This window comes from Peromyscus californicus, unplaced genomic scaffold (assembly GCF_007827085.1).
Source record: "Peromyscus californicus insignis strain IS unplaced genomic scaffold, ASM782708v3 Scaffold_12__1_contigs__length_115047231, whole genome shotgun sequence".
Taxonomy (NCBI): domain Eukaryota; kingdom Metazoa; phylum Chordata; class Mammalia; order Rodentia; family Cricetidae; genus Peromyscus; species Peromyscus californicus.
This window is the reverse complement of record NW_026294413.1, coordinates 48,263,586-48,289,684: the sequence shown is the minus strand read 5'-3', so window position 1 is coordinate 48,289,684 and position 26,099 is coordinate 48,263,586. Positions and strand designations below refer to the sequence as shown.

Here is a 26,099-nt window from a genome sequence, read left to right as displayed (position 1 = left end):
GAACTCACCCACAGCTTGTGAGATGTTACCACTGAGCAGAACTAGATAAGGGAACTCACCCACAGCTTGTGAGATGTTACCCTGAGCAGAACTAGATAAAGGGAACTCAGGTACTATTTCTTATAACTACACATGAGTCTACAACTTGTCCCAATAAAATCTGCAATTAAAATATTCTTAAAGAGTCCGCATGCATACCAAACACGTGACAACAAAGTAGGAAGCAAAGATCTTTATTTTTTAAAAAATTTATTTATTAAAAACAGCAATTTCTAGCTAAATAATATAAAGCATTTAAATTAATTATTTCAAAGTATGTACACTGTATAAGTAAACACTTGAAACTGTACAGATTTAAACAAATATTCATTCGGCAAACTAACTGGATCAGTACCCCCTTCCCAGCACTTGGTAAGGTGTTGAGTGTTTTCAGAAATAGAAAATCAAATCCCAAGAACAAGTGTCTCCTGGAGATCACGTCCTGCTCTGTACATCAGACTACTGAGTCACAGTGCTGTACAACAATTATGCCCTCGCTTCTTTGGAAAGGCTATTTGAACACCAAATGTACATATAATACACAGACCTGGATATTACAGTTTGTCACATTAGACATGTATTAATATAGTAAGTACAATCTTCCTAACTCATTCATTTCATAGCAAAGAAAAATATGGACCCTCTTACCTTCGAGTTTCCCAAAATATAGAGTAATATGCTCTACCAAGCAACGTCCACCACCAATTTACACTGGGTTGAAAAACAAGTGGCCTGTTGCATCAGGACGGGTCACCCACACGCACACTGTGCAGGAAGGTGCTCCTGTCACTCACCTGCATCATGAGGTCGCCTGCCCTATTTCAGAGCCCCTGGCACCGTCCCACCCTCAAGTCTACAGTTTGAGTAACTGAAGAAGCAATCTACAAAGCTACATTTACTCTAACACCAGGGTCTAAGCCAATCCAATCTCAAATTCAAAGAGGAATTTGTAGGAAAATTCAGGGTTGCTTATAGTCCTTTGACCCTTGACTGGTGTCCTATTTAAGGTATGGGCAGTGTTTGCCACGCTTAGGTGTTCGGCTGTGGCAGGACTGGGGATCCCAGAAGGCTGGTGTCTAGTATAACACAGGCAACCAAAGAGTATCCACTTTATAAAGACTGACAGCAACCAAGGCCAGCAGAAGGCCAGCAACTAAGCTCCACTCCTGAGACCCACTCCTCACAGACTTCCCTCTCTCCAGGATGTGCCAGACTTAAGAGCCCATCACTGGTGCCTCCTCTCACACACTGGCGCCCATACTGGGAAGATCTGATACCTGAGACACACCTGTCTAGTGAGGAGAATACAGTTCAGGAGAGGACCTTACATGAGGCCTTGGCTTATTGCAACTGCCTCACATCGAGTCCACAGGAAGATGATAGCCTGAGTCCAGGAAAAGCAAGATGTCTTCTTGGAAGCAACCAATCTACTCCCAGGTCCACTTCAAGATGGCAGGAGAAACACTGCATCAGGATATAGAAGGAAGATTTCCCAAGCAGCAGTTACCGTGGACTGCCTGGTGGCTAATGCCTTGCAGTGTCCACAGGAGCAATCTTGACCCAGCAGCTTTCCAGTTAGCTGAGTTCCTATGAGGTCCTTTACACTATCTATTGTAACCCATTTTTATTGCACAATCTCTGTGAAGGAACGTTTCCCTGTGAACCCGTGGCCACCTCTTAGACCATCCATTCCTGGAGACCGTCTGGATGAGGCAGCTACCCCTGCTGTCAATCTTTGGCATTTCCGTCTTCTCCCGCTTCACTCAGGTTTCCTTCTGCAGGCAGCATTGAGCAGCACACCCGTGTTTCTCAGGAGCCATCCCACACAGGGGTCTTGGGCATCTTTGCGGCTGCAGGACTCCTCAGGTCTCTCCCATGGGACAGACCGTTGACACCCAGGGTCCAATGGGACTATTTAGAAACCGACAGCAGGAGGTTCAGCTGAAAAGCAGCAGAGAGGCCTGTGTTAGTTGCTCTATGGACTTTCACCCTCAGAAGTCTCCAGTCCCAAAAGCATGAGGAAAGAAAAAGCTGAGATTTTTACAGCCGTGGGCGGCCAAGCAGGGAGCTGCACTCCACTGCCAAGTCCTCAGGTCACTGACAGTACAATAACGGCGATGGTAAAGCTCCCCACAAACGCAGAAGAGGGAAGGCTGGACACGCAACTCAGGCCACTGTTTTCTACCCAGTGATTTGGAAAGCACCACTGTAAGCTGAATTCTTTCAGTGATGGTTTATTAGTTTTGTTTATTTGTGTAAGGTACAGCCAGGTTAGCCCTAAACTCAATATCCCCCTATCTCAGCTTCCTTAGTGCTGGAATTCAAATGATTTTTTAAAAAAAGGATAGAGACTCACGTTGTTTAGGCTAGCCTCAGACTCACTATTTAGCTGAAGGTGAGCTTCACTCTCTGATTTCCCCCCACCCCCCCATCCCCCGCCCCAAGTGTTCAGGTTAGGGGCATGCACTATGCAGGGCTGCAGGGTTTCTGTGGTGCTGGAGACTGACCCCAAGGCCTCCTGCACTGGAGGAAAGCACCTCCAGCCCTTAGGTGACTTTTTCAATGCCAGGAGCAGTCATGCTAGATGAGTTCTGGCTTACACACGAACTCTTATCCTCACAGGTAAGATATCCTCACAGGTAAGAGACTTGTCATTCAGGCAATGTGCCAATAGGTGATGGAGGCTGGAGACTCCAGAGCCAGCTCTCTGTGGTCCCCCAGGCCATGGAGACCTGCAGTAAACAGCTGACTCCCCTTCTACATGGTAGCTGCTCTGGTTATTAGTCATCACTTCATCTTCTCTATGACTGTGTACTTGCGGGAAAAAGGAGACAAAACCCCCTGGGCTGTTCCTGCCAGGAATGAATGCAAACCCTGAAACTAGCTGTGTGAAAGAAACACACAATCATCCAGTCTTCAGAGGACCCCTCCTAACCGACAGGCAGAGCAGCCTAAGAAGGTTTCTTTTGTATCGAGGAGTACCAAGCAAGCATCTCCCACTTCCTCTCAAAGGAAGGGCTGGAGGGAAGCTAAAAGGAAGAGGTTAAAACCATGAGAGAAGTCAGGAACAGAGTAAAGAATGCAAAGGAGCTTCTTACACCATTCCTGTGTCTTTTCTGCTGCATGCTGGAGCTGTCATTTGGTTCTGGAATGCTCCCCAAAGGCCCATTTGTCCAAAGCTTGGTCCCAAGCCACTTAGTGCCAAGAGGTGGTGGAACTTATAGGGAATGGGGCCCACAAGGAGGTCTCAAGTCTCTAAGAGAGGAGACCAGTTCCTTCCTCTTCCTTTTTGCTTCTTGGCCACAAGCAGAGCAGCTGAACTGCACCACATGCTTCTACCACAACTGCCCCAAATGGACCAGAAGCAATGGAGTCAACCAAGGATTTTTCTGGAGCCCACCAACTATGCCCCAAACAGGCTCTGTCTGTCTCAACGATGGAGGGCTGAGTAATACAACTGACTCTGATCGTCCAGCTACTCCACACCTATTTCCAAGCAATTCACAACGACTACAGAATAAAGACAATTAGACAGCTAAGATTCAGATTCCTAACCACTATAGTTAACCAAGCCTTCCTCCTCAAACTCCCCCACTATTACCACTTTCACTCAGAGACAGAAAGCACTGTGATGAGCACCTCCATGAGCCCCATCAGCCCAGCACCGCACATCTGTGCCACACATTCACACTTTCTTTAACACAACTGAGCTTCTCTGTCTACTGCTACGCTATGCTATGCTGTGCTGTACTGTACTACACTACACTACACTACTCTACACTACTCCACTGACTGCTTCTGAGACACATTCTCTATGCAACAGCCCCCAGAACAGCACTAGAAAACAGAACAAGAGCTCCACAAACTCACCCTGTTCCACAATTCTGACTTGGGAATGACAAGATATTTTATATAATTCAAAGGCAAAATTAAGGCCAGCAAGATGGCTCAGTGGGTAAAAGGTGCCTGTCACCAAACCCAAGGACCTAGGTTTGAGCCCCAAGACCACACAATAAAAGGACTGTCTTGCCTAAGTTGTCCTCTGCCCTCCACATACATGCTGTGATGCATGCTCACGTGCACGTGCACATGCACTCACACACACACACACACACACACACACACACAATAAAGGTAATTAAAAAATACTACAAAAATAAGGAAAAATAAATCAAAGTGGGGAAACTTTCTAAATATTACAGTAAGCCTAAATGGGCATTTTAAATGACTTTTTTTTTTTTTTTAAAGTTTAGAGGCTAGAGAGAAGACTCGGTGGCTAAGAGCACAGACTGCTCTTCCAGAAGACCTGAGTTCTATTCCAGTACCCACATCAGGTGGCTCACAACCACTTGTAACCCCAGAGGATCCAACACCTGTGGCCTCTATAGGCACTCACACACACACACACACACACACACACACACACACACACACACACACACAATTAAAAACAATTTTTAAAAGTTTAAAATCTTAGCCAGGTGGTGGTAGAACTTGCCTTTAATCCCAACACTTGGGAGGCAAAGGCAGGTGGATCTCTGAGTTTGAGGCCAGCCTGGTCTACAGAGTGATTTCCAGGACAGCCAGGGCTACACAGAGAAACCTTGTATCAAAAGAAAGGAAAAAAAATTAAAGTTTTGACTGTAGAACACTAGTAACACTAGTAGCCATAACTTTCCCCAATACGACCCCAACTATTCACATACACAGCTGGGAGGAATGAAGGAGGGAAGGAGGAGAGGAAGGAGGGAGGCAGGAAGTGAGGAAGGAAGGGAGGGACGGAGGAGGGAGGAAGGAGGGAGGAAGGGAAAGAGGGACGGATGGGAGAGATGGTTCAGTGGTTAAGAGCACTTGCTGCTCTTGTGGAGGACCCAAGTTTAGTTCCCAGCACCCACAACCACCACTTCAGCTTGTGGGGACCCGACCACCCTCTTCTGGCCTCCACAGACACCTGCATACCCACACAGAGACCCAGACATATACAAATAATTTAAAATTTTTAAAAAGTAAATCTAAAAAAAAAAAAATTAAAAACCACATGCTGCAAAATGCCTTGAAGGTGTGCTGAGTGACAGACCCCAGTTAGGAAAGGCAGTGCACGACGCCACATGATGACATGCCCAGAATAAGCAAATTCATGAAGATGAAGGGAGAGAGGGAGGGCTGGCGACTGTTAACTGTGAGGAGTTCTTAAGGGAGTAATGAAAATGTTCCAGAATCAGATGCTAGTGACGGCTGTCTTGTAAATATACTACAAACTGCTGAGCTCTATACTTTAGCAGGAGAATTTTGTGGTACATGAACTGCATCTCACTAAAGAAGAATGCAGTTCTCCCCACAGCTTTCTTCCCCCTGTTACAGTAATAGTCCTACAAGTATCTACACTGGGGGTCTCACGGCCTCCCCAATCTCTCCTCACACTTCTCTAAGCTCTCCTGACCACTAACCTGGCCACTAACCTGACCACTAACCTGACCACTAACCTGGCCACTAACCTGACCACTAATCTGACCATTCCTGAGACTCTCCAGTCCTGAAGGCAAGAAATGAGTTATTCTCCAAATGCCAAGCTACTCCTACTACATAACAGGAGTCTGGTCAAACTTTCCTGGCTGAATTGAATAATGAAATGAATGCTGACACAAACTGAGCTCTCATTTAGGTTTTTAAATTTAGAAAGAAGAAAAAACACACAGAAAAAAGTCCAGCATCGATTCTAATTCCTAAAATAAGGTCCATTTCAAGCACTTGTGTGCTGGCCTGTGTTTGGAACAGAGTGATTTGGCAAGCTGACGCACTGAGTCTTTCACAAACAGGTCATCCATTATCAGAACGGATTAAACAAGAAACTAAAGCTCTAAAACCATTCCCCAGAGTTAGACACGATTCAAAGTCTGAATTCGTACTCATCAAAATAAAACAATGTAGAGGTGCTCGAACATGTTATCTGCTCAAGGGAAATAAATAAGGGGCCTGAAAGACTCAGAGGCCCGTAGTCTGTGGATACCTGTTCCATGGAGGGACAAGCAATGATCTGGATGTCTTCAGGGTTGAACTCTTCCTTTAGCAGAGCATGGAACTTCTGGTAGACTTGCTGAATGTTATTCTTAGAAAGAAGAAGGAGAGACCGTATCAGGCAGCCCAGGGGATATATGCACACGTCATAAACAAGAAACACTACGAGTATTAAATCATCACAGTTCTCGCCAAAATGAGTAGAGGAAATATATTTTTATGAGATTACCAAAGGCATATAATTTGTACTTTAATATTTTACATGCTAGCACAACCTGATGAAGACTTATCAGATAATTCCTGGAAACATTAAACTCTCATATCTCTTATCCCCCCAGAGCATAATAAGTCTTCGGCAATTTCTTACACAAAAGATAATAAAGTTTCAAGACACATAAAATGCACTTAAAAAAAAAAATCAACCAATGCCTTGGGTAAAGCTGTGAACTCAACACGAACTGGAAGTTATGAGTCTTAAATCTACTCTGACACTTAATCCCTTGGTGGCTGTTACAAGTCATTTATTTCCTCTACTCCCCAGTAAAATGGGGCATAAATCCTGAAATGCTGCTCTCCCAAGTATTGGGCCACAGTGCAAAGTGCAGATCTGATTGGGTTTTTTTTGCTTATTTATTAATTTCTACTTTCAAAATTAACAAAAAACTTCAGAGGAAGTGAGCAAGGAATAAGATATAAGCAGACAGACGTAGGTTTTGGAACCTCTAAGATCACAGAAAGCGTTAACATCACTAACATCCTGAAATGTCTGTAGGAAGAGAAAATGACAGGAAGAAAAGCACACTTTAGTCACCAACCAACATGCTACCACACCACTCACCCTAACAGGCTTAAACAAGATGAACTCGGTGTCCTTATTGGACAAGTACAGTGACATGCTTCTCAATGTCAGTGGCAGCTTCGTTTTTATTGTCTTGTAAGCAGTGGCCACGAGGTCATTGACCTTTGCTGCAAAGAAATTACCCTTGTTAGTGTTACAAAGAAAAAGAAAATTTTCCATTTTAATTCAGAGGGAAATAGAAAAAAATAGCAAAGATTTTTTCCCCAAAATCTTTATTTCCCCAAAGAATCTGTTCCCTACATCTTGCTATTTATCAAGTTTAATCACAAGCCCTCTAAACATTCATTAAGTATATGCTACATACAAACTCTAAACCCAAGGACTAATACAGCCAGAAGTTCCCCCAGCATGATTCAGGACATTCACAGGCTCTGTAATTTGTGCCTTTGGAATGTGGAGGTAAAAGATGAGGTTTAAAACTTTTAATTATTTTTAAAGAAATAGTAGGAGTGAGTTAGTAAGAAGCAAGCCTCTCCATGTGCAGAGCTGACCCCCGGCAGGTGGCTGTAGCTGTTTGGCTTGGCCCATTCAGAAGATGCTTATCTACACATGGTGAAGCCGAACTATGTACCCATTTATTACGTTCTTAAACTTCTGGGCCAGACAGAAAATAAATTCCACATGTTTTTAAGTAAAGATCTATGCACCTGAAGTGTAGCATCTGAAAGGGCTATGTGGAAATAAGTGTAGTCAGCCATCCGCATGAAATATTCAAGAGGAAAAGATGATTCACAATTTCTAAAATGCTCAATGTCACTCAAAATTCAATACAAATTAAACCAGTGAAATATTGGTAAAAGGATTTAGATTTCCATGTTGACAAGGTGTAGAGAAATAGGTAAACAACCTTCAACATCCTTTGGTTAACATAAAAAACATTCAAAGGAAAAGAAATGAAACAAAAAACTCCAAGCCAGACGCAATGGTGCACCCTTGCAATCCCAGCATTCCAGAGAGCATATATATATATAGTTTACTACAGAGTATTGGAAACCCGACTGAAACATCAACTATAGTCATTAGTTAAACGACTGAAGGAATCACGGGGTGGTGAGGTGTTCTATGTACCCACCGAACAGAATGAACAGTAGGACACCCCAGGATCAAAGGGCTGTAGAACAAGAGCCTCGTGTTCCATCTTGGTGAACGATAAGGAGGACAATTCAATCTCATTGGGACTACTGCAGCCTGTGTGTGCTGGTGTGTGTGTGTATATGTATATATATATATATATATATATATATATATATACATATACACACTATACACACATACAACCCGGGGAAAGATGCTACAGCCACCGTTATCTTCGAGAGGACTAGTTTACATACACAGAGAATCAGGGCAATTTTTATATCATGTAAAAACGTTTAGTTGACAGAAGTTTAGGCAAAAACATGGTAGGAATGTCAATGCTCTCAGGCATTGCTCATTTTTCCTTAAATAAAGGAAGTCTCCTTCAAGGTCCTTCCTCCCTGGGTTCTGGCTCCATCACCACTAAAATACTTTAGGGGTCACTAAATCACACTTGAAAGCTCTCAGTAACCACAAAGTGGGTGCATAGGCTGGTGAACCCACTACCCAAATAGATATAGCTCCTGGCTTCAGTTAACAAATTGACATTTAATTTATAACGCATGACATAACCTCCCCAGAACCTGAGCTCAGGGCGGAAGGCCCAACAGTTTCTAGACTGCTCTCCCTGTTCCACCTCAAGAGGCCCATAAATCTCTCTAACACTGAAGTGAGGGTATTACCCACTACAGACCATGAAAACCAACCCCATACTTCCAAGGTGGCTGAAGGGGCAGAAGACATATTTACAAGATAGTGAATGATCCCATCAGGGAAAAAAAATACACTAAATAACAAAACAGAAGCCCTATTCCAATCCATCTTGTTATCTAATGCTTTACTAATGGCGAATTAAGTAAAAATGAAGCCCACGATACCCCCAACATGGAACTGTTAGAATACCTTTTGAGAAAAATCACAGGCCCTACTTGAAGAGAAAGGATCTTTCCAGAAAGGAAAGAGTGTCAGTTATCTGTGCACTGAGTGCCTGGGCTTGGCTGCATTAACATGCTATGCCTGCCCGACAGTGTTCTCTATTTGAAGAAAGATGCATTGTACCTCAGAGTTCAATTTACATGAACACTCTGACTACAAACCAGCTCCTACTTCTAAATGAGCACTGTAAGAGACTAAGACCTTAAGCCAAAGGCTGAAATGAATTCAAGAGAACGACCCCAAGGCCACACTGCCTAGGGACTGCCGCGTGTCCTAACTCTGAGGAGCAGGGGTCAGCACAATGGCGGCCTGCAGTTAGAGTTCCAACACTGGCAGTGGAAGATGGACTGCCTTTGGACAATATGCTACTCTATCATATATGCTTTGGTTTTTTGTTGTGTTGTCTGTCTGTCTGTTTCTGTTTTTCAACACAGAGTTTCTCTGTGTAGCCCTGGCCCGGAACTTGCTCTGTAGGCCAGGCTGAGGCTGGCCTCAAACTCCAAGTGCTGGGATTAAAGGTGTCCCCCACCCCGCCATGCTTAGTTTTTAAAAGATGTTACTCTCAAATACGAGACAAGTGTTTGAAACAATGGAGAGACAGATACACTGTCTCCACCGTGGTCGCCAAAAAGCAGAAGAACATCTTCAATGCACACACAAGGGACTTTGAAACAAAACTGTCTCCCTCCAAAACAACTGCTGACAGCTGGCTAAACTCTAAATTTTGGGGTTTTTTTGTTTGTTTGTTTTGGTTTTTTGAGACAGGGTTTCTCTGTGTAGTTTTGGTGCCTCACTCTGTAGCCCAGGCTGGCCTCAAACTCAAAAGATACCTGGCTCTGCCTCCCAAGTGCTGGGATAAAAGGTGTGCGCCACCACCGTCCAACTAAGCTGTCTAAATTTTTTATGCTAAAGGCTTTTTCTTTTTGGCAGGTAGAGGGGATCTCCAGTGTTACGCACTAGGCATTTAGAGTCACACCCCTTTGGGTTATTTTTAGCACATTTTTAAATGACATTTTCAGCTAACATTAACCAGAACACATTTTGTTACATTATATTTCTGGCCATCCCATGACCCATATTTTGAAATTGAGACAGTGGTGAAGGAACAGCATCTTAGTCATGGAGAAACTGTTTCTAAGCTGGAGGCCTGCTTCTTGAGAGATCCAAAGAGTGCCCTGGCTTCCTGTCCGTAGGGATTGGCAGCTGCAGGTACCTAACTGGAATCACCTTTATAATACCATTGCTGTTCTGTAGAGTAAGAAAGGCATGCCTGTTAGGTCTGCATTTCCTTTGGACGGGGGATGACACAACCTCATGCAGGTAGGTGACTTTTAAAGTCCATACAGCATGTTTACCAACAGTTTGGGGAAGAAGTTATAACGGCGGTTACCTTTGAGAGAAGGGCTGGTCTGCAGGTGGAGAATAAGAAGTACTTTCCATTTCACATTTTTCACAGGTCAAATTTTAATGCCATATAAAAATTTGGATTGAAGCTGTCCTGTCTCAGGATTTTCAGTCATAAATGCTTTGGGTTAATTTGAAGTAGAAGTAAGAAGCAGCTAGCACTGTCTTTAGGAAGATGTGTACATCTTCACCACTGTCTCAATTTCAAAATATGGGTCATGGGATGGCCAGAAATATAATGTAACAAAATGTATTCTGGTTAATAGTAACTGAAAATGCCATTTAAAAATGTGCTAAAAATAATCCAAAGGGGTGTGACTCTAAATGTCTAATGCCTAACACTGGAGACCCCCTCCACCTGCCAAAAAGAAAAAGTCTTTAGCATAAAAAATTTACATTTATGGAAGAGAGTGACTAGAAATATCTCAAGTGAATCGCAAGTCAGGCGGTGGAACTGCCTGCCAAATCCAACTGACTCCTTCATTTTTACACGTTTTTCCCCAAACACTCTAAATTGTCAACAGAGGATGTAACTTGGAGAAAAATAAGGAAGAAACTAGTGGCCCAACATTTCTTCGAGTGCTGAAAAGGAGTGCATTCCCTCCATCCCTCCTTCTGTGCGGCACCATGTTCCCACTAAAGCTCAAGTCTGCGGGCTAGGCCCCGGAAGTCAGGCTTTGTTTTTAACTGAGTAAACTTCCAAACCTCCTCCCTCTGGAAATGAACGTTTGTCAGACGCAAGCAGTGCTGGCCAAGTGAGCCCTGTCATCCCCAAGTGGAATCTGCCTTTAACCCGCATCTAGTAACCCAAAGCAACAGGAACCCATGTCCCAGATGTCCCAGAGAGGCCTACACATACCCAGATTAGTAACATCCTAAAAGAAGAATTCCAAGAAAGTAAAATCCAGATACCTGGTTGAGCCCAAGGCTGCTGTGAGAGGGTGTATTTGGGGCCTCCCTGACTGGCCATGGTTTTTAATGCTGACACCTAGTAGAGGAAATAAAAGCAGAGGTTTCATTTCACCAGCGGCAAATAAACAGGAACCGCTCTCAATACACAGCACCATTTAAACCTATTAAATAAGGCACACTGGTAATCCCATGCACAATCCTAGCAAAACTGCATAGACCCTCACAAGCTTTCACAGCTAGACTTTTTAAAAAAATAAAACTCCCAGCACTCGGGAGGCAGAGCCAGGCGGATCTCTGTGAGTTCGAGGCCAGCCTGGACTACCAAGTGAGTTCCAGGAAAGGCGCAAAGCTACACAGAGAAACCCTGTCTCGAAAAACCAAAAAATAAATAAATAAATAAAACTCTTATATTTTTGGTTGTGAGCCTAGCCTTTAACGGCTGAGCCATCTTGCCGGACGGTGGTGGCGCACGCCTTTAATCCCAGCACTCGGGAGGCAGAGCCAGGCGAATCTCTGTGAGTTCGAGGCCAGCCTGGTCTTCAAAGCGAGTTCCAGGAAAGGCGCAAAGCTACACAGAGAAACCCTGTCTCGAAAAATCAAAAAATAAATCAAAAAATAAATAAATAAATAAATAAATAAATAAATAAATAAATAAATAAATAAATAAAATAAAACTCTTGTGATTTTAAAGCATGTGTTATTCTGGGAAGAAAAACAAACAAAAACAAAACAACAACAACCTATCAAGCATTCTGCCTAAGACCTTTCAGGACAGGAATCTCTGAAAGAATTTCACCAAAAAAACCCAGTCCCTCCTAGAAAGACCGCTGTGCTACTATACCGAGTCATTATAGTTGGGAAAGGGTCGCCATAACTGCACGAGAAGCTCCTCACAAGGATTTTCCCCCTTCTTTTTTAACCCCATCACAGGCATAGGAAATGTCATTAAAACAAACAGTAACCAGGCTAGAAGAGGCCTGGAGTTTAGTTCCTGACACCTGTAATTCTAGCTTCTGGGGCAGGATGCTCTCTTGAATGCACACAAATGGCATATATTCACACAGACACAGGCACACAGACACAAAGACACACACACACACACACACACACACACACACACACACACACACAAAAGGATTTCAGTTGGGCAAGGCAGATGCACCTGCAGAGTCAGCAAGCATCTGGGAAGCTAAGGAATAAAGTACAAGAGTTTGAAGCCAGCCTGGGCTACATAGTAAGACCCTATCTCAACACACAAACAACAAAAAAACACAAGGTATTCAAGTATCATACAAGGCATACTTGGCCAATATATGCTGAAGATATACACTTAGAAGCCAATTTTGTATTTTTCATTCTGCTAAAGCAGCAGAGTAAATAAATACAAATATGTCAACCTAGCTATTAGATAGGAAACTTGGTGGGAATAAACATAAACTACTTTTTTGGGAGGGTTTGGGGGGGGGGGATTGGGTCGAGACAGGGTTTCTCGGTGTAGCCCTGGCTGTCCTAGAACTCACTCTGTAGACCAGCTAGCCTCGAACTCAGAGATCTGCCTGTCTCTGCCTCCTGAGTGCTGGGATTAAAGGCGTGCACCACCGCCCAGTGCATGAACTACTTTTTAATGGATAGACATGGGGCAAAGGTCCAAACCACTAGAAAAACTGAAGCATTAACTCCAACTTTCCCATAAGGGCAAACTATTCTGACAAAGGGCAGGCAGAGCAGCATCCAAGCGTTAACTGAGGTCTCCTTCACCTTCTCTGTAGTTCTGCCTTGTCTCTACTTCTACTCCAGAAAAATCCAGACCTTTGCTCTGACAGCCCATTGCAGACCTTATCTCTACCCACTTCCACTCAATTTCTTCGTGCTTTATTTTTATTGTTGAGATGCAGCTTTGAAAATAAATGATAAATGGCTGAATGTGGTGACACATACCTTTAATCCCAGCACTCGGGAGGCAGAGGAACTCACATTTCTAAAAATTCCAGGCCAAACTGGCCTATATCGTGAGTCCTAGACTAGCCAGGGCTACACAGTGAGACCTTGTCACAAATAAGTACATATAAATTAATTAAAATAAAATAAATTACATATATTATTATAAATTAGACAATGCTAATGGAAAAATGAATTTACCTTTAGTATACATTACCCCAATATTTTCCAGTGTAAATATACTCATGTATTCACTTATAAAAATGGGAACACAATGTTTATAACTTTTTTCGAGTAGCTATATTCTAGACCTTTTTCTAGCCCTGAAAGTTTTGTTTTAATAATAACCACTGCCTACTACTCCACTGACTGTTCTAGGATCTCATTAATTCTCTAATAACTTAACTTGGGCTTTTTAAAAAAAGAAAAACAACAGCATCATACTATATAGACCAGGCGGGCCTGAAGCACACTCTGTAACCAAGGCTGGGACTGGATCCACAGTCCTCCATTTTTAGTTAGGGTTTCTATTGCTGTGAAGCAACACCATGACCACAGCAACTCTTATGAAGAAAGCATTTAATCGGGGCCTTGCTTACAGTTTCAAAGGGTCAGTCCATTATCATCATTGTGGGACAGGGTGGCAGGCAGGCAGACATGGTACTAGAGAAGGAGCTGTGAGCTACATCCTGATCCACAGACAGCAAGCAGAGAGAGCAAGACACTGAACCTGGTGTGGGCTTTTGAAACCTCAAAGCCCACCCCCAGAGACACACTTCCTCCAGCAAGGCCACACCCACCAATAAGGCCACAACTCCTAATCCTTCTAATCCTTTCAAATAGTGCCACTCCTGGTGACTAAACATTCAAATTTATGAGCTTATGGGGGCTATTCTTATTCAAACCACCATATCCTCCCTCAATGTGTGCCACCATGCCTGGCCAGCTGTTTGTTTAAAACCACAAAGACTTCTATATTCATCCTGTTTACTATCTACATAATTTACTTCTCTTTAAGTCAAATCAAGGCTCGTTTCTTCAGGAGTTCTCCTAGGTCTGCAGAGGCAAACCCTCCTAACAAAGGCGGCCAGAGACAGAAGGGAAGAAGAGCTTTCCTCAACTGGCTCATCTCTTACAGCACCCGGAAACGAGTGAGGACCACGGCCCCTACCTCACTGCTCCACGCACTTTAATGCTGATGTAGTTTATATCTGGATTTCCCTACCAGGTTACAATTCCTTGACTGCAAGAATTAAATTTATATGGTCAAATTCTACTATATGAACTACATTAAGAAAAATCTTAATTTATACATACCATGGAAACTAACAATACTTCAGAGGGAAAGATAAAAATATACTTACAAAATTTTATCAAACAAAAAAATGGAAAGCTTTTGTCTGTGAGATTTAGCAAAGGCCAGCTCCACCAGAAGGAAATACTATAGTATTTATTTATACATATAGATAGATAGATATAGTATTTATATATATAGTATATATATATATGACTCAAATATAGCACATATAAATGATGGAAAACAGAAAGCTCCTTCAGAATACCCTGATTTATACTTTCCTGACACAAAAAAACTTTAGTTCAGTTCCATCTTCTTTTACTATAGCTTTTCTGAGGAGCTTTACAATCACAAAATCCTTACACATTATCTTATGCAGTCCTCATAACAGCCTCAGATAGCATCGATGGTTGCTGCAGCTTTCAGCAAGAGGTTTGAGAGGGAGACTGGAAACCACCCACCTGCTGGTGATTTTAGTTGGGAGGTGGCAGACAAGGGTCCAGGCCCACCCAGCTCACCCAACTCCAAGTCATTGTGGTGGTTTGAAAGGAAATGGCCCCGACAGGGAGTGGCACAATTAGGAGGTATGGCTTTGCTGGAGTAGGCATGGCCTTGCTGGAGGAAGTGTGTCATTGTGGGGGTGGGTTTTGAGGTCCCAGATGCTCAAGCCACACCCAGTGAAACAGTTCTCTTCCTGTTGCCTGAGATCAAGATGTTTGCCTGCATGCCACCATGCCCTGCCATGACGATAATGGACTAACCCTTTGAAACTGTAAGCAAGGCCTCAATTAAATGCTTTCCTTTATAAGAGTTGCCATGGAGCCGGGCGGTGGTGGCGCACGCCTTTAATCCCAGCACTCGGGAGGCAGAGGCAGGCGGATCTCTGTGAGTTCGAGGCCAGCCTGGGCTACCAAGTGAGTCCCAGGAAAGGCACAAAGCTACACAGAGAAACCCTGTCTCGAAAAACCAAAAAAAAAAAAAAAAAAAAAAAAAAAAAGAGTTGCCATGGTCATGGTGTCTCTTCACAGAAATAGAAACCCTAACTAAGACAGGAATTGGTACTAGGGACTGGGGTATTGTGATAGGTTTGATCATGTTTTTGTTTGAAGGAATGTGGACCTTGGAACTGTGGTTTAGAGAAGCAGCTGATCGCTTTAAGTGCTGTTTAATGGGCCATCCTAGTAGGAACATGGAAGATAATGGTGCTGAGTGTGATCTGATCTGTGGGTGCCTGGCTCAAGAGGTTTCAGAGCAGAGAATGCAGCTGCTTTCTGCCCATGTCCAAAGAGCATGCCTGAGGCTAAAGTGAAGAGATTTGGATTAATTCTGTTGGCAGAAGAAATCAAGAGTCTAGTATAGACTCTGTCCTGTGGTTATGGGTGTCGACTCTAATGAATATATATAAAGAAAAAGTGCAAATTGAGCAAGGAAAAATACAAAATGTACAATTTGAAGAGAAAAGGAACACCAAGAAGTGGAATGGAACTAAGTCCTGTGTTCAAGGAGATAAACAGATTAAGAAATGAGATAAAGGGAGTGGTGACCTCAGGGCAAGATCCCACCCAGCTAAGTTTCCAATTTGTGAAATTAAAGAAAATCTTAGAGCTGGGTGTGGTACACGCCTTTAATCCCAGTACTCCTGAAGCAGAGACAGGATCTCTGAGTTTGAGGCCAGCCAATTCCAGAACAGCCAAGCTCAGGCACTGAAGGAAATGATGGAAAACAGAAAGCTGGTAACAATGTAATTAAATGAGGGGCCATGTTCCAGCCCCAGCAAGAAGCAGAACTTGGCAGCTTCAGCCATGTGGTTCTGGCTTTAGAATCAAGAACAGAAGTAAGAAGTTATGGAACCTTTCTCCATGACTAAGGAAAGCTGCTGAGGCCAGGTATGTGTCAGGGGTGTCTCTGAATGGAGGCCTAGAGAGGCCATTGGGTGAAGCTGTGAAGTTGAAGTGTGGATCGCATTGGAGACCCCAAGATACTGGAGATGCCAGAGCCATGGGAAACCTGCCAAGGAAAGTTGCTAACAGGGGATGGAACCAGCCCAAGAGAAAGAAGTATGTTGCAGTCAACAAAGCTGAAAGGAGTTGGAGATCTAAGGAGTGTTTTGACATCAGACATGGAGATGCAGAGTTTGGAATTTGCCCAGCTGGTTTTCAGTCTTGCTTTGGTCCAGTATTTCCTCACTCCCTTCATTTTGGAATAGTAATGTATATCCTGTGCCATTACATATTGGAAATATGTGACCTGCTTTTTGATTTTGATTTTATAGGGGACTACAGTTACGAATCTCAGAAGAGACTTTGACCTTTAGACTTTTAAATAAGTTTGAGATTGTTATATGAGACTATGGGGACTTTTGAAGTTGGACTGAATGCATCTTTGCGTTATGATATGGCTACAAGCCTATGGGGGCCAGGAGTAGAATGTGGTTTGAAAGGAAATGGCCCCCATAGGAAGTAGCATTACTAGGAGGTGTGGCTCTGCTGGAGTAAGTGTGGCCTTGCTGGGTGGTCTTTGAGGTCTCCTGTCCTCAAGCTACTCCCACTGTCACAGTTCACATCCTGTTCTCTGAGGATCAAGATGTAGAACCCTCAGCTCCTTTTCCAGCACCATGTCTGCCTGTGTGCCACCATGCTCCCCATCATGATGATAATGGACTAAACTCTGAAACTTTAAGCCAGTCCCAATTAAATGTTTTCCTTTATAAGAGTTGTCATGGTCGTAGTGTCTCTTCACAGCAATAGAAACCCTAACTAAAACAGTCCTGTACTTTTTCTATACCTACTATGACTCAAAGTTCTATTTAATAGTTTAAAGCAACATGTATACCATAGTAGTCTAGAATAAAAATGTATTGCCGTTCTTAAAGCCTTAAAGAAAATAATCTGAACCAAATATTTTCATACATATATCTCAACATTTACCACAGTATTTATTCTCTAGGGTCAGCTATATGTTTTGAGAAAAAGTTGTTTTTCCAGGGGCAATGTGATGGTTATTTTTACTTTTCAACTTGATGGAATCGAGAATCACTTGAGAGACTGGCCTCTGGACATGCCTGTGAGGGGTTACCTTAACTGAGTTAACTGATGTGGAAAGACCTACTCATTGTGGATAGTACCATTCCCTGGACTGGGACCCTAGACTATCTAAAAAAAGAAAGTGAAAGCTGAGCACAAGTAATCTTCACTCTGCTTCTTGACTGCAGATATAATGTGACCGGCTGCCTCAGGCACACAGTGCAATAACTTCCCTGTCATGATGGACTGTAACCTTGAACCTCCTCCCTTAATTTGGTTTTTTGAGGGTATTCTATCGTGTCAACAGGATAGTTAAGACAGGCAGAAAAATGAACCAGAGAATATATATGTTATAATATATATTGTTTTATATATTCTTATATAGATGAGAATATGTTATATACGATATATATTCTTCTGGTTCATTTATATATTTATATTATACATACACACCATACATAAATATGTGTATATGTACATATATATGTATATATGTGTTTATGGTGTATGTGTGTGTATTCCTATACTTCATTTTTCTCAGGAAAAACTACTATCAAATCAAAAATCAAGGAGGAACACAGTTGAACAAGATACAAAAAGGTTTATCCCACATACAACTGATGATTCAAAACTTCATTTCTCAATCTGTGAAAGTCACTTCCCTAAGTTAGTCTGGGTACCAGGGATATGGTAATGATATAAGAAAATCATGAGTTCAGAGCCAGCCTGGTCTATAGAGTGAGTTCCAGGACAGCCAAGGCTACATAGAATCCCTGTCTTGAGAAAAGAAGAGAGAGAGAGAAAGAGCGCATCAAGAAATGAAGCATCTCATCAGAGTCTCAGGAAAGGAGTGTACAAGCACAGGCTGGTCTGTAGCTGGTGAAGGGGACTATCTACAGCTCATGAAAGGACTGGACTCACATCTACACAGTCTGACTCAAAGAACAAGCCTCCTGAATACTAAAAATGTCCTCTATGTACAACATGGTCTGTTTTGTTGTACCAACCAATATTTGCATTTTTTTCAAATGAGCCTGAACACAGAAGCAAGCCGAGGACATATTATTAATGAGGCTTATATTCAAATGGCACATATTCAAATCAACAAACAGAACTATAAACACTGGTTAGTTAGTAGAGTGTTTGCCCTAGCATACACAAGGCCCTGAGTTGTATAATAGATGTGGTAGCACATGCCTGCAATCTGAGCTGAGCTCTTGGGAGATACTGGCAGGAGAGGCAGAAATTCAAGGTCATCCTTGGCTATATCAGAAGTTCAAGGCCAACCTGAACTTAAGACCCTGTCTCAAAAAAATAGAAAGAAACTGTGACTGCTGCCACACAGATCCTAAACAGGAGCCAGAGGGACAGATTCCAGCAAACTGAGAATCCCAACCAGCACAGAGAAGACTTACAATGTAGATAACAGAACACACCAAACAAGGCTCAGCTCTAACCAGCTCTGCAGTGTTATAGCTTCTTCAAAACTACATGCTGTTAAGCTCACATTCAGAGCTGCAAACCAGCTTTTGTGATAACTTCCCTAGAAAGACACAGTAAGAGCCAGACTTACTCTCCTTCCACTATGTTCTCACAACTCAAAAGCAAGCTAAGAAAAGAAAGAAAGGACTAGAAAGTCTGCACCTTCGTCATAAACTCCTCTAGCTGCTCTACAAATAACTTGGTCTGCTGCTGAATGAACTGCTCACAGGCTGACTTCAGGTGACGGTCTACATCCTTCTTAGAATCCAGGTAATGTTCTCTGATCTCAGGAGTCCCCTGAAAAAGATAAGACAATTTCCTTCTGTTTGCATGTGCCTAGAAATTACCAGACATGTAAAGAATATTATTTAGCTCCCACCACCAATGAAACAGAGTCCTTCTCACCTCCAACAAGAACTCTATCAAGGCATTGTTGCTATTCAGCCTAAAAAATCTCGGAACAGTCATAGGGTTCAGGATTTTAAATGCTGCATCTGTGAAACAAAATTACTCATCCAGTGAACAGGTACAGGTTCAACAGAGAAGCCCTGGGCAACAGCAGCTCTCTACTTATGCCAAGCCAGGAAGTATTCATTCTCACTAGGCCCCCATCAGGAAGGGCTGAGTGAGATGAGCACCAGTGATGACTATACATATGCCCACACAGTCATTTCCAAAAGTCACAGTTATAAAATTACCATTAATCATAATGATCTATTTATAGAAAAAAATGATGAACAGGATAATACATAGAATTTCAATGCTTTGCCTTTAGATGTTAAATAGAATTTTTTAAAAATTCACATACTTACCCAGCTTCTTTATGATCTTAGCTGGCACAGAAATTTATTTACTTGAATGACAGTGAATAAACAAATGTGTCAGCCAAGAAGAAAACACCAAGAGGACATATTTACCTTAACCTCCAGACTAACTAGAATCTCTGAGAGTACTGACTGAGGTCTCATTGATGTTCAAATGCAATAAGATATACATACCATTAGTAATGAGAGGTTAGAGGCTTAAAAGTTAAGATAGGAAGTATTATTAAGTGACAGCTTTCAAAAGACTATGGCTTTGCTTTTCCAGGATGCAAAAAGCAAAGCACACACTGCTCCCAGTCCTGCTCTGTAGCACATGCCACGGTCCTAAGCACGGCCTGGACCTGGGGCATAATGAAAAGGAACCTCTGTCAGAGTCAGTACTCAGGAGAGACTGTTCACAGTGAACAGAGCCAAGTCACCAACCACATGGTAGATTCAAATGACCTTCATAATATGGTAGGGAAAGAAATCCTGCCAAAATCTTAGTCTATTTCATTTTCTCACATCTCAGCAGACTTAGAGCAGAACCAAGTGGCAGCAACATCCAGATTAGAAAGCAATGAAAGTGAACAATCATGCTGCATCCTATCACCCAAACAAAGGCCATCAGCAGCCACGAGCTCCACGCAGTTCAAAGCCCCATCCTCATACCTCACAGCAAGAGAAGAGAGTCAACCAGGGAGCAAGGGAAGAAGCTCCTTGTGCAAATATGCTTTGAAAGACACTGGGCATTCTTTAAAAGCAAAGCCCAGAAAACCTGAATCCCATTTAAAAGTAAAAATGGCCAATTATATGAATAATACCCACAGGCTTTACAAAGCCAAACAGCATTTACTGTGATGATCATATGACAGCATTAGGAGAAACACAGGGCCACCTGCTTTCATAGGACTCAATCAGGAGACCAACACGGACTCAGCTGAGTTAAAGCAAGCCCTCACTTTCAGATAACCACAGTGATAAGGGAGCTAAAAGCCTGCTATCTTTGGGATTCTTTATTAGGCATTTCTGAATCACAGAACACAGAAAATAATTAGGGTCACTATTCCTTCAATTGCCTCAAGAGTAAGAGGGAAGTTAATTCATTACACAAATAAATGCTTAAGGAATAAAAGCTTAAACGTCTGAAAATCATTAAGGAAAAAACAGCTTACAAAAATCTGTAAGAGAAACAAATAATATTTATGGTGTGTCCTTAACTATTTACAATCAACAGCTCAGTATGTATTTTGCATGTAAAAGCTATTAATTAGAGGCTGGAGAGGTGGCTCAATGGTTAAGAGCACTGACTGCTCTTCCAGAGGACCCGAGTTCAATTCCCAGCACCCACATGGCAGCTCACAACTGTCTGTAACTCCAGTTCCAGAGGACCCGACACCCACGGCAAAATACCAATGCACATTAAAAAAAAAAAAAAAAAAAAAAAAGGCCAGGCGGTGGTGACGCACACCTTTACTCCCAGCACTCAGGAGACAGAGGCAGGTGGATCTTTGTGAGTTCGAGGCCAGCCTAGTCTACAGAGCGAGATCCAGGAAAGGCACAAAAACTACACAGAGAAACTCTGTCTTGAAAAACAAAAACAAAACAAAACAAAACAAAACAAAAATCTGTTAATTCAGAAACAAATAATTAGGAGAAATGAATCATCTTTTCCAAGATGAGTCAAAATCCTACATATTTCACATCACCTTGTTTAACAATAAGCATCTCCATCTTGACGTTACCTTAAGCAGAGTGACGTATCTTTTTATTCATTGTCATTCTTAATGATCTTGGTAACCAATGAATGTAACATGACAACGCCACTGTGCTCCTTTTACACAGGAGGAAGATGGGCCATGGAAGTTAACCACCCCTCAGTTCAAGTTTACGCAAGAACCAGGAATGAAACCTGACTCTCAGACACTTAGATAGACCCCAACTTGCCGACACATGCTATTTATCTTATAAGTATTTATTACAGTGATTTTCATCTTTTAGTAGCTTATGGTAATATGTGGAAGGGCCCAGGAGAGTTAAACTGTATTATACATGGCTATGCTCAGATATAGCTCCTTTCATAAAGAAAACACAACAAATTAGAAGGAATTAGGATACCAACAGCTCAGTTTAGTATGAATAAGTAACATATTTAGCAAGCAAAGCATGCAAAAGAAATTGCAGATGAACATAAAATAAACCTGTAGCCTGTGCAGACACACCTGGACAGGTCAAACACACCCAACTGTGCCAGCCAGGACAACAAAGTACCTCTAGTTTTCTTGAGGTCCAGGGAAATTTCCTTAATGGTGAATTCAGTGTGAAATGGAGCAATTTGTTCTCGAAGAATCAAAAGGTGCTTAATTAAGAAAAGTTGTCCATCAATCTGAGTCTAAATTATAAGACAAAAGAAATGGATATTATCACAGATTAAATCAAACTTGGAGCATATAAAATACATTATCATTCAACATTAACTCCATGCAGATTTACAGCCTTGAGTGGCCAATACTCTGCTGCACAATAAACTCTCTCTAGGTCACCATGTCAAAGTTCTCTAGAAAATTCTTACTTCACACTGACCATTATCACTTGCTCTACTTAAGGAATCCAAGGGAGCAAACCCACCAAGGTTAGGAAGAGAAATAAAGCCTGGTAACGTGGCGCAGAGGTAAAAGGATGCTGCCACCTAAGGGCTGCCCCAGCAGCAGAATCGCTCAAAGGATGAGTCTGAATCCACTTGCTCACAGCCTTCCAGTTTCTCTGAGGAGGACGTTCGTCCCCATTTGCCCACATGGTTTTGATATCTAGAACATGAGTATAAAATGGACTGGCATCCCCACCCTGGATTACCTGCCACCCACAGAGCACTGGCTGTCCCTACAGGAACCCTGTCTGTGACAGCCCTGTGACTTAAATGGGGCTCTCAGAGCTCTGACGAAGGCCCAGAACAACAATTACAGGCTTCACAATAGAAGTCTGTATATTAATAAAGCAAGGCTTCTCCTCAAGGCACAACTTTCTTTTGAAAACATTTCTAATAAAGTTATCCTTCACAAGCAGTCTAAAAGGATTCATAAAGTGGCAGCTCCTCAATCTCTCTTTCCACCAACTTCTAGAAGATACAATCATTATCAGAGCAAGATGTGTAAAGGAAACTCACTTAGCTGCAGACCACAGCGGCAGATAAATATGAAATGCTGTGCATTTTAAATACTTGTTCTACTTGTAAAAGGACAAGTTTGACAGCAAAAAATGGTGTCACTTAGACTTCATTTACTTTATTAAAGCTGTTGTAACTCAAGAAAGTAGTATCATGTTGATTTATTACAGACTAGGTGTTCAATTTGTCTGTAATGATAATTTACCTTAAAAAAAACTAGAAAATCCCCTAAGTTGAAAGGCAAAACTTAGAGTCTCAGCCACAGAAACAAATAAGCTAACCATGCTTACCAAGCAGGGTTTCCCAGACACACACAAACCCTTCTAACATGCAGGAGCAGTAACATAAAGGACGGTGACCTCCAGGTAACGAGGACAGAGAAAGGCTCAGGGGCTCAAAGCAGAAGACAGTGTGGAGAGGCCACAGCACGTGACCGCCTCTTCAGTTAAGTCAGTCTTCCTCCTACCGAGCTGAGACACATGCTCACTGTGCAAAACGTATGCATAATACAGAACTGTGTGGGGACGAGGGCAGGGATCACCAGTCCCCACTTCCTTCCTGATGCTTAGCTGCATAAAGCCAGTCTGCATCTTCTTCCTGTGCTCCCCTTTATCGGTCTTAATGCAGTCAGGTAACATTTACTGTCTCAGTCTCTAAATTCTGCAGCTGCATAATACCCCATCACACAGAATATGTCCCGGTTTACTTAACCATCTCCCCGGTGATCTCAGGCATGAGTCCTCATAAAAATGTGAGAGATGAGACTTGCAGACATTATTTAAACCTTAACTCTGCCTGTCTAGAACTTGTTGTTCCATGCTCTTTCAACGCCATGCACAAACGGAGAAAGAAGCAGCGCTTTTCTGCTAACAAGACAGCAGATTCTTTTTTTTTTTAAAGATTTATTTATTTATTATGTATACAGCATATATGACTGCAGGCCAGAAGAGGGCGCCAGATCTCATTACAGGTGGTTGTGAGCCACCATGTGGTTGCTGGGAATTGAACTCAGGACCTCTGGAAGAGCAGTCAGTGCTCTTAACCTCTGAGCCATCTCTCCAGCCCAAGACAGCAGATTCTTTATCAGGAGACTTTTCTCAATTATCTAGTTTTGAAGTTAGAAATCGAATTTGTAAACCTGGAATTCACAGGCTTGAACACTGCAAACAATGGTGAGATTCTGGCTACAATGATACCCCTCTGCAGGCAACAGGCACTCTAGGCAGAGTCTAGCAGGGCGACACTGCGGTCCATGCTCTATTTTCTGGAAAGGCCGAGGGAGAAGCAGGACCAGAAGTTTCCAGCCCCACAGCCCATGCTGATTACAAACCATAAGCCACGGCCACGACTTAAGTCCCTCAACACGAGGACTACAACCGCCTAGCCTCAAAGCTAACTGGCTGATTTCCTCCAGGTGAGACCATGAGACTATCTAAAACACTGTAGGGATGGCCGGGCACGATGGCGCACACCTTTAACCCCAGCACTCGGGAGGCAGAGGCAGCCGGTTCTCTGTGAGTTCAGGGTCAGCCTGGTCTACAGAGTGAGTTCCAGGACAGCCAGAGTTACACAGAGAAACTGTTTCAAAAGAATAAACCAAACAAACAAACGTGTATGGACAATGCTGTCTCCTTGAACACACTTCCTTGGTGTTCTGGGGAAACAGCAGTGCCATTTCCTCATCTTTATCCTTCAGCATAGACCCTCAGCACCATTTCTGGTACAGCAGAAAAGTACACTCTCTTAGTGCAGTCTTAGGAGAGCACTACAATGAACTACCAGTTTCCTTCAAAATTCACTCCGAAACAAACAGAGCTTACTGCTAAGTGGCTTTAAATTCCTGTGGTTCTAAATAAATGCCATACTGCACAATTCTACTATAGGTAATAAAATGTCACCTAACACTTCATCAAACCTTGTTTTTGCTGATAGACTCTGATGCTCCTAGCAAGGACTGTATGCAGGCAGACAACGCTTCCTGTGATAATCCTTGGAACACCGCCCTCTGGTGGAAGAAGAGAGAAACATCAGCCCACAGCCATTCACAAAACAAAAAAAAAGGAAAATGTAAAGCCATAAAGGCAAAAAAAAAAAAAAAAAAAAAAAAAACAATGTTTACATCCCTTCATCACTGGATTAATATAATACTTGAACCATTTTCCCTCAAATCTTTCTTGACTGCCACATGGCTCTGTAATATGCACTCATGTCCTGAAATGCCCATGTGTCCTTTACACATTAGCACCTATTCATAGTTAGCACTGTGGGGGTCCCTGGAAGGTACAGAGATCAGTTAGGTAGGTAGGGTTAGCTACAGTGTCCACTCCAGAACTATCTCATGTAGTGAGCTAGAATTTGCCACATAGTGCAGGCTAGCCTCTAACTCCAGACCCTCTTTCCCCAGCCTCCGAGTACTGAGCTCACATAGATATGTGCACCACCACACCCAGCTAGAAGGCTGTTTCTAAGCTCAAAATTAACTATAAAACAAACCATCAGTGTATCATCTAAATGTGTATCCCAGGTGGTTACAGATGATGCTTTAAGATTCACATACAAGGCTCTCCCCTGCAGTGTTCTTTTAAACAGGAGGAAGACAGAACACTGTAAAGAATCAACAGGAGAACGCTGACTCAAACAACCAGTGAATTAGAGAGTACTGTGTGGAAATACAGAGAATGCAGAGGACTGTGCTCAAATTCTTATAAATGGGGGCTAGAGAGATGGTTTAGTGGTTAAGAGCACTGGCTGTTCTTCCAGAGGAGCCAGGTTTGATTCCCAGCACCCACACAGGGGCTCATAACCATCTCACTCCAGGTTCACCTGTGATGCCTTCCTCTGCCCTCCTCTAGAACAAGCCCACACAATTCCCAGAAATACATGCAGACAAAACACCTACACACATAAGATAATTTTTCATTACAAAGTATAATTCAGTGCAGCCAGGCTTGGTGGCACCTGCCTAGAATCCCAACACAGGACAATATTGGTGACATTATCAAGGAGGAGGCCAGCCTGGAGTACAAGAGACCCTATCTGGGGGCTGGGGAAGAAAAAAACAAAAATAAAAACAAGAGATTTCTACTTCACAGCTGGGCACAGTGGCTCATGCCTACAACCCTAGCACTCAGAAGACTGGAATGGGACTGCTGAG

The 26,099-nt window shown here is 42.6% G+C and overlaps 1 protein-coding gene across 1 annotated transcript in view; it reads right to left on the bottom strand.

Moving 5' to 3' along the window:
* Positions 1-217: 217 nt before the first annotated feature.
* Positions 218-26,099, bottom strand: part of Cog3 (component of oligomeric golgi complex 3) — a 61,999-nt gene continuing 36,117 nt past the window's right edge. Inside the window, exons 16-23 of the mRNA XM_052732720.1 lie at positions 24,861-24,950; positions 22,054-22,174; positions 19,385-19,473; positions 19,142-19,276; positions 11,240-11,315; positions 6,893-7,020; positions 6,047-6,145; positions 218-1,980 (exon numbers count right to left, since the gene is read on the bottom strand). Coding sequence (XP_052588680.1) covers positions 1,951-1,980; positions 6,047-6,145; positions 6,893-7,020; positions 11,240-11,315; positions 19,142-19,276; positions 19,385-19,473; positions 22,054-22,174; positions 24,861-24,950 — 768 coding nt within the window. The 3' untranslated portion in view covers positions 218-1,950. The remainder of the gene's footprint in view (positions 1,981-6,046; positions 6,146-6,892; positions 7,021-11,239; positions 11,316-19,141; positions 19,277-19,384; positions 19,474-22,053; positions 22,175-24,860; positions 24,951-26,099) is intronic.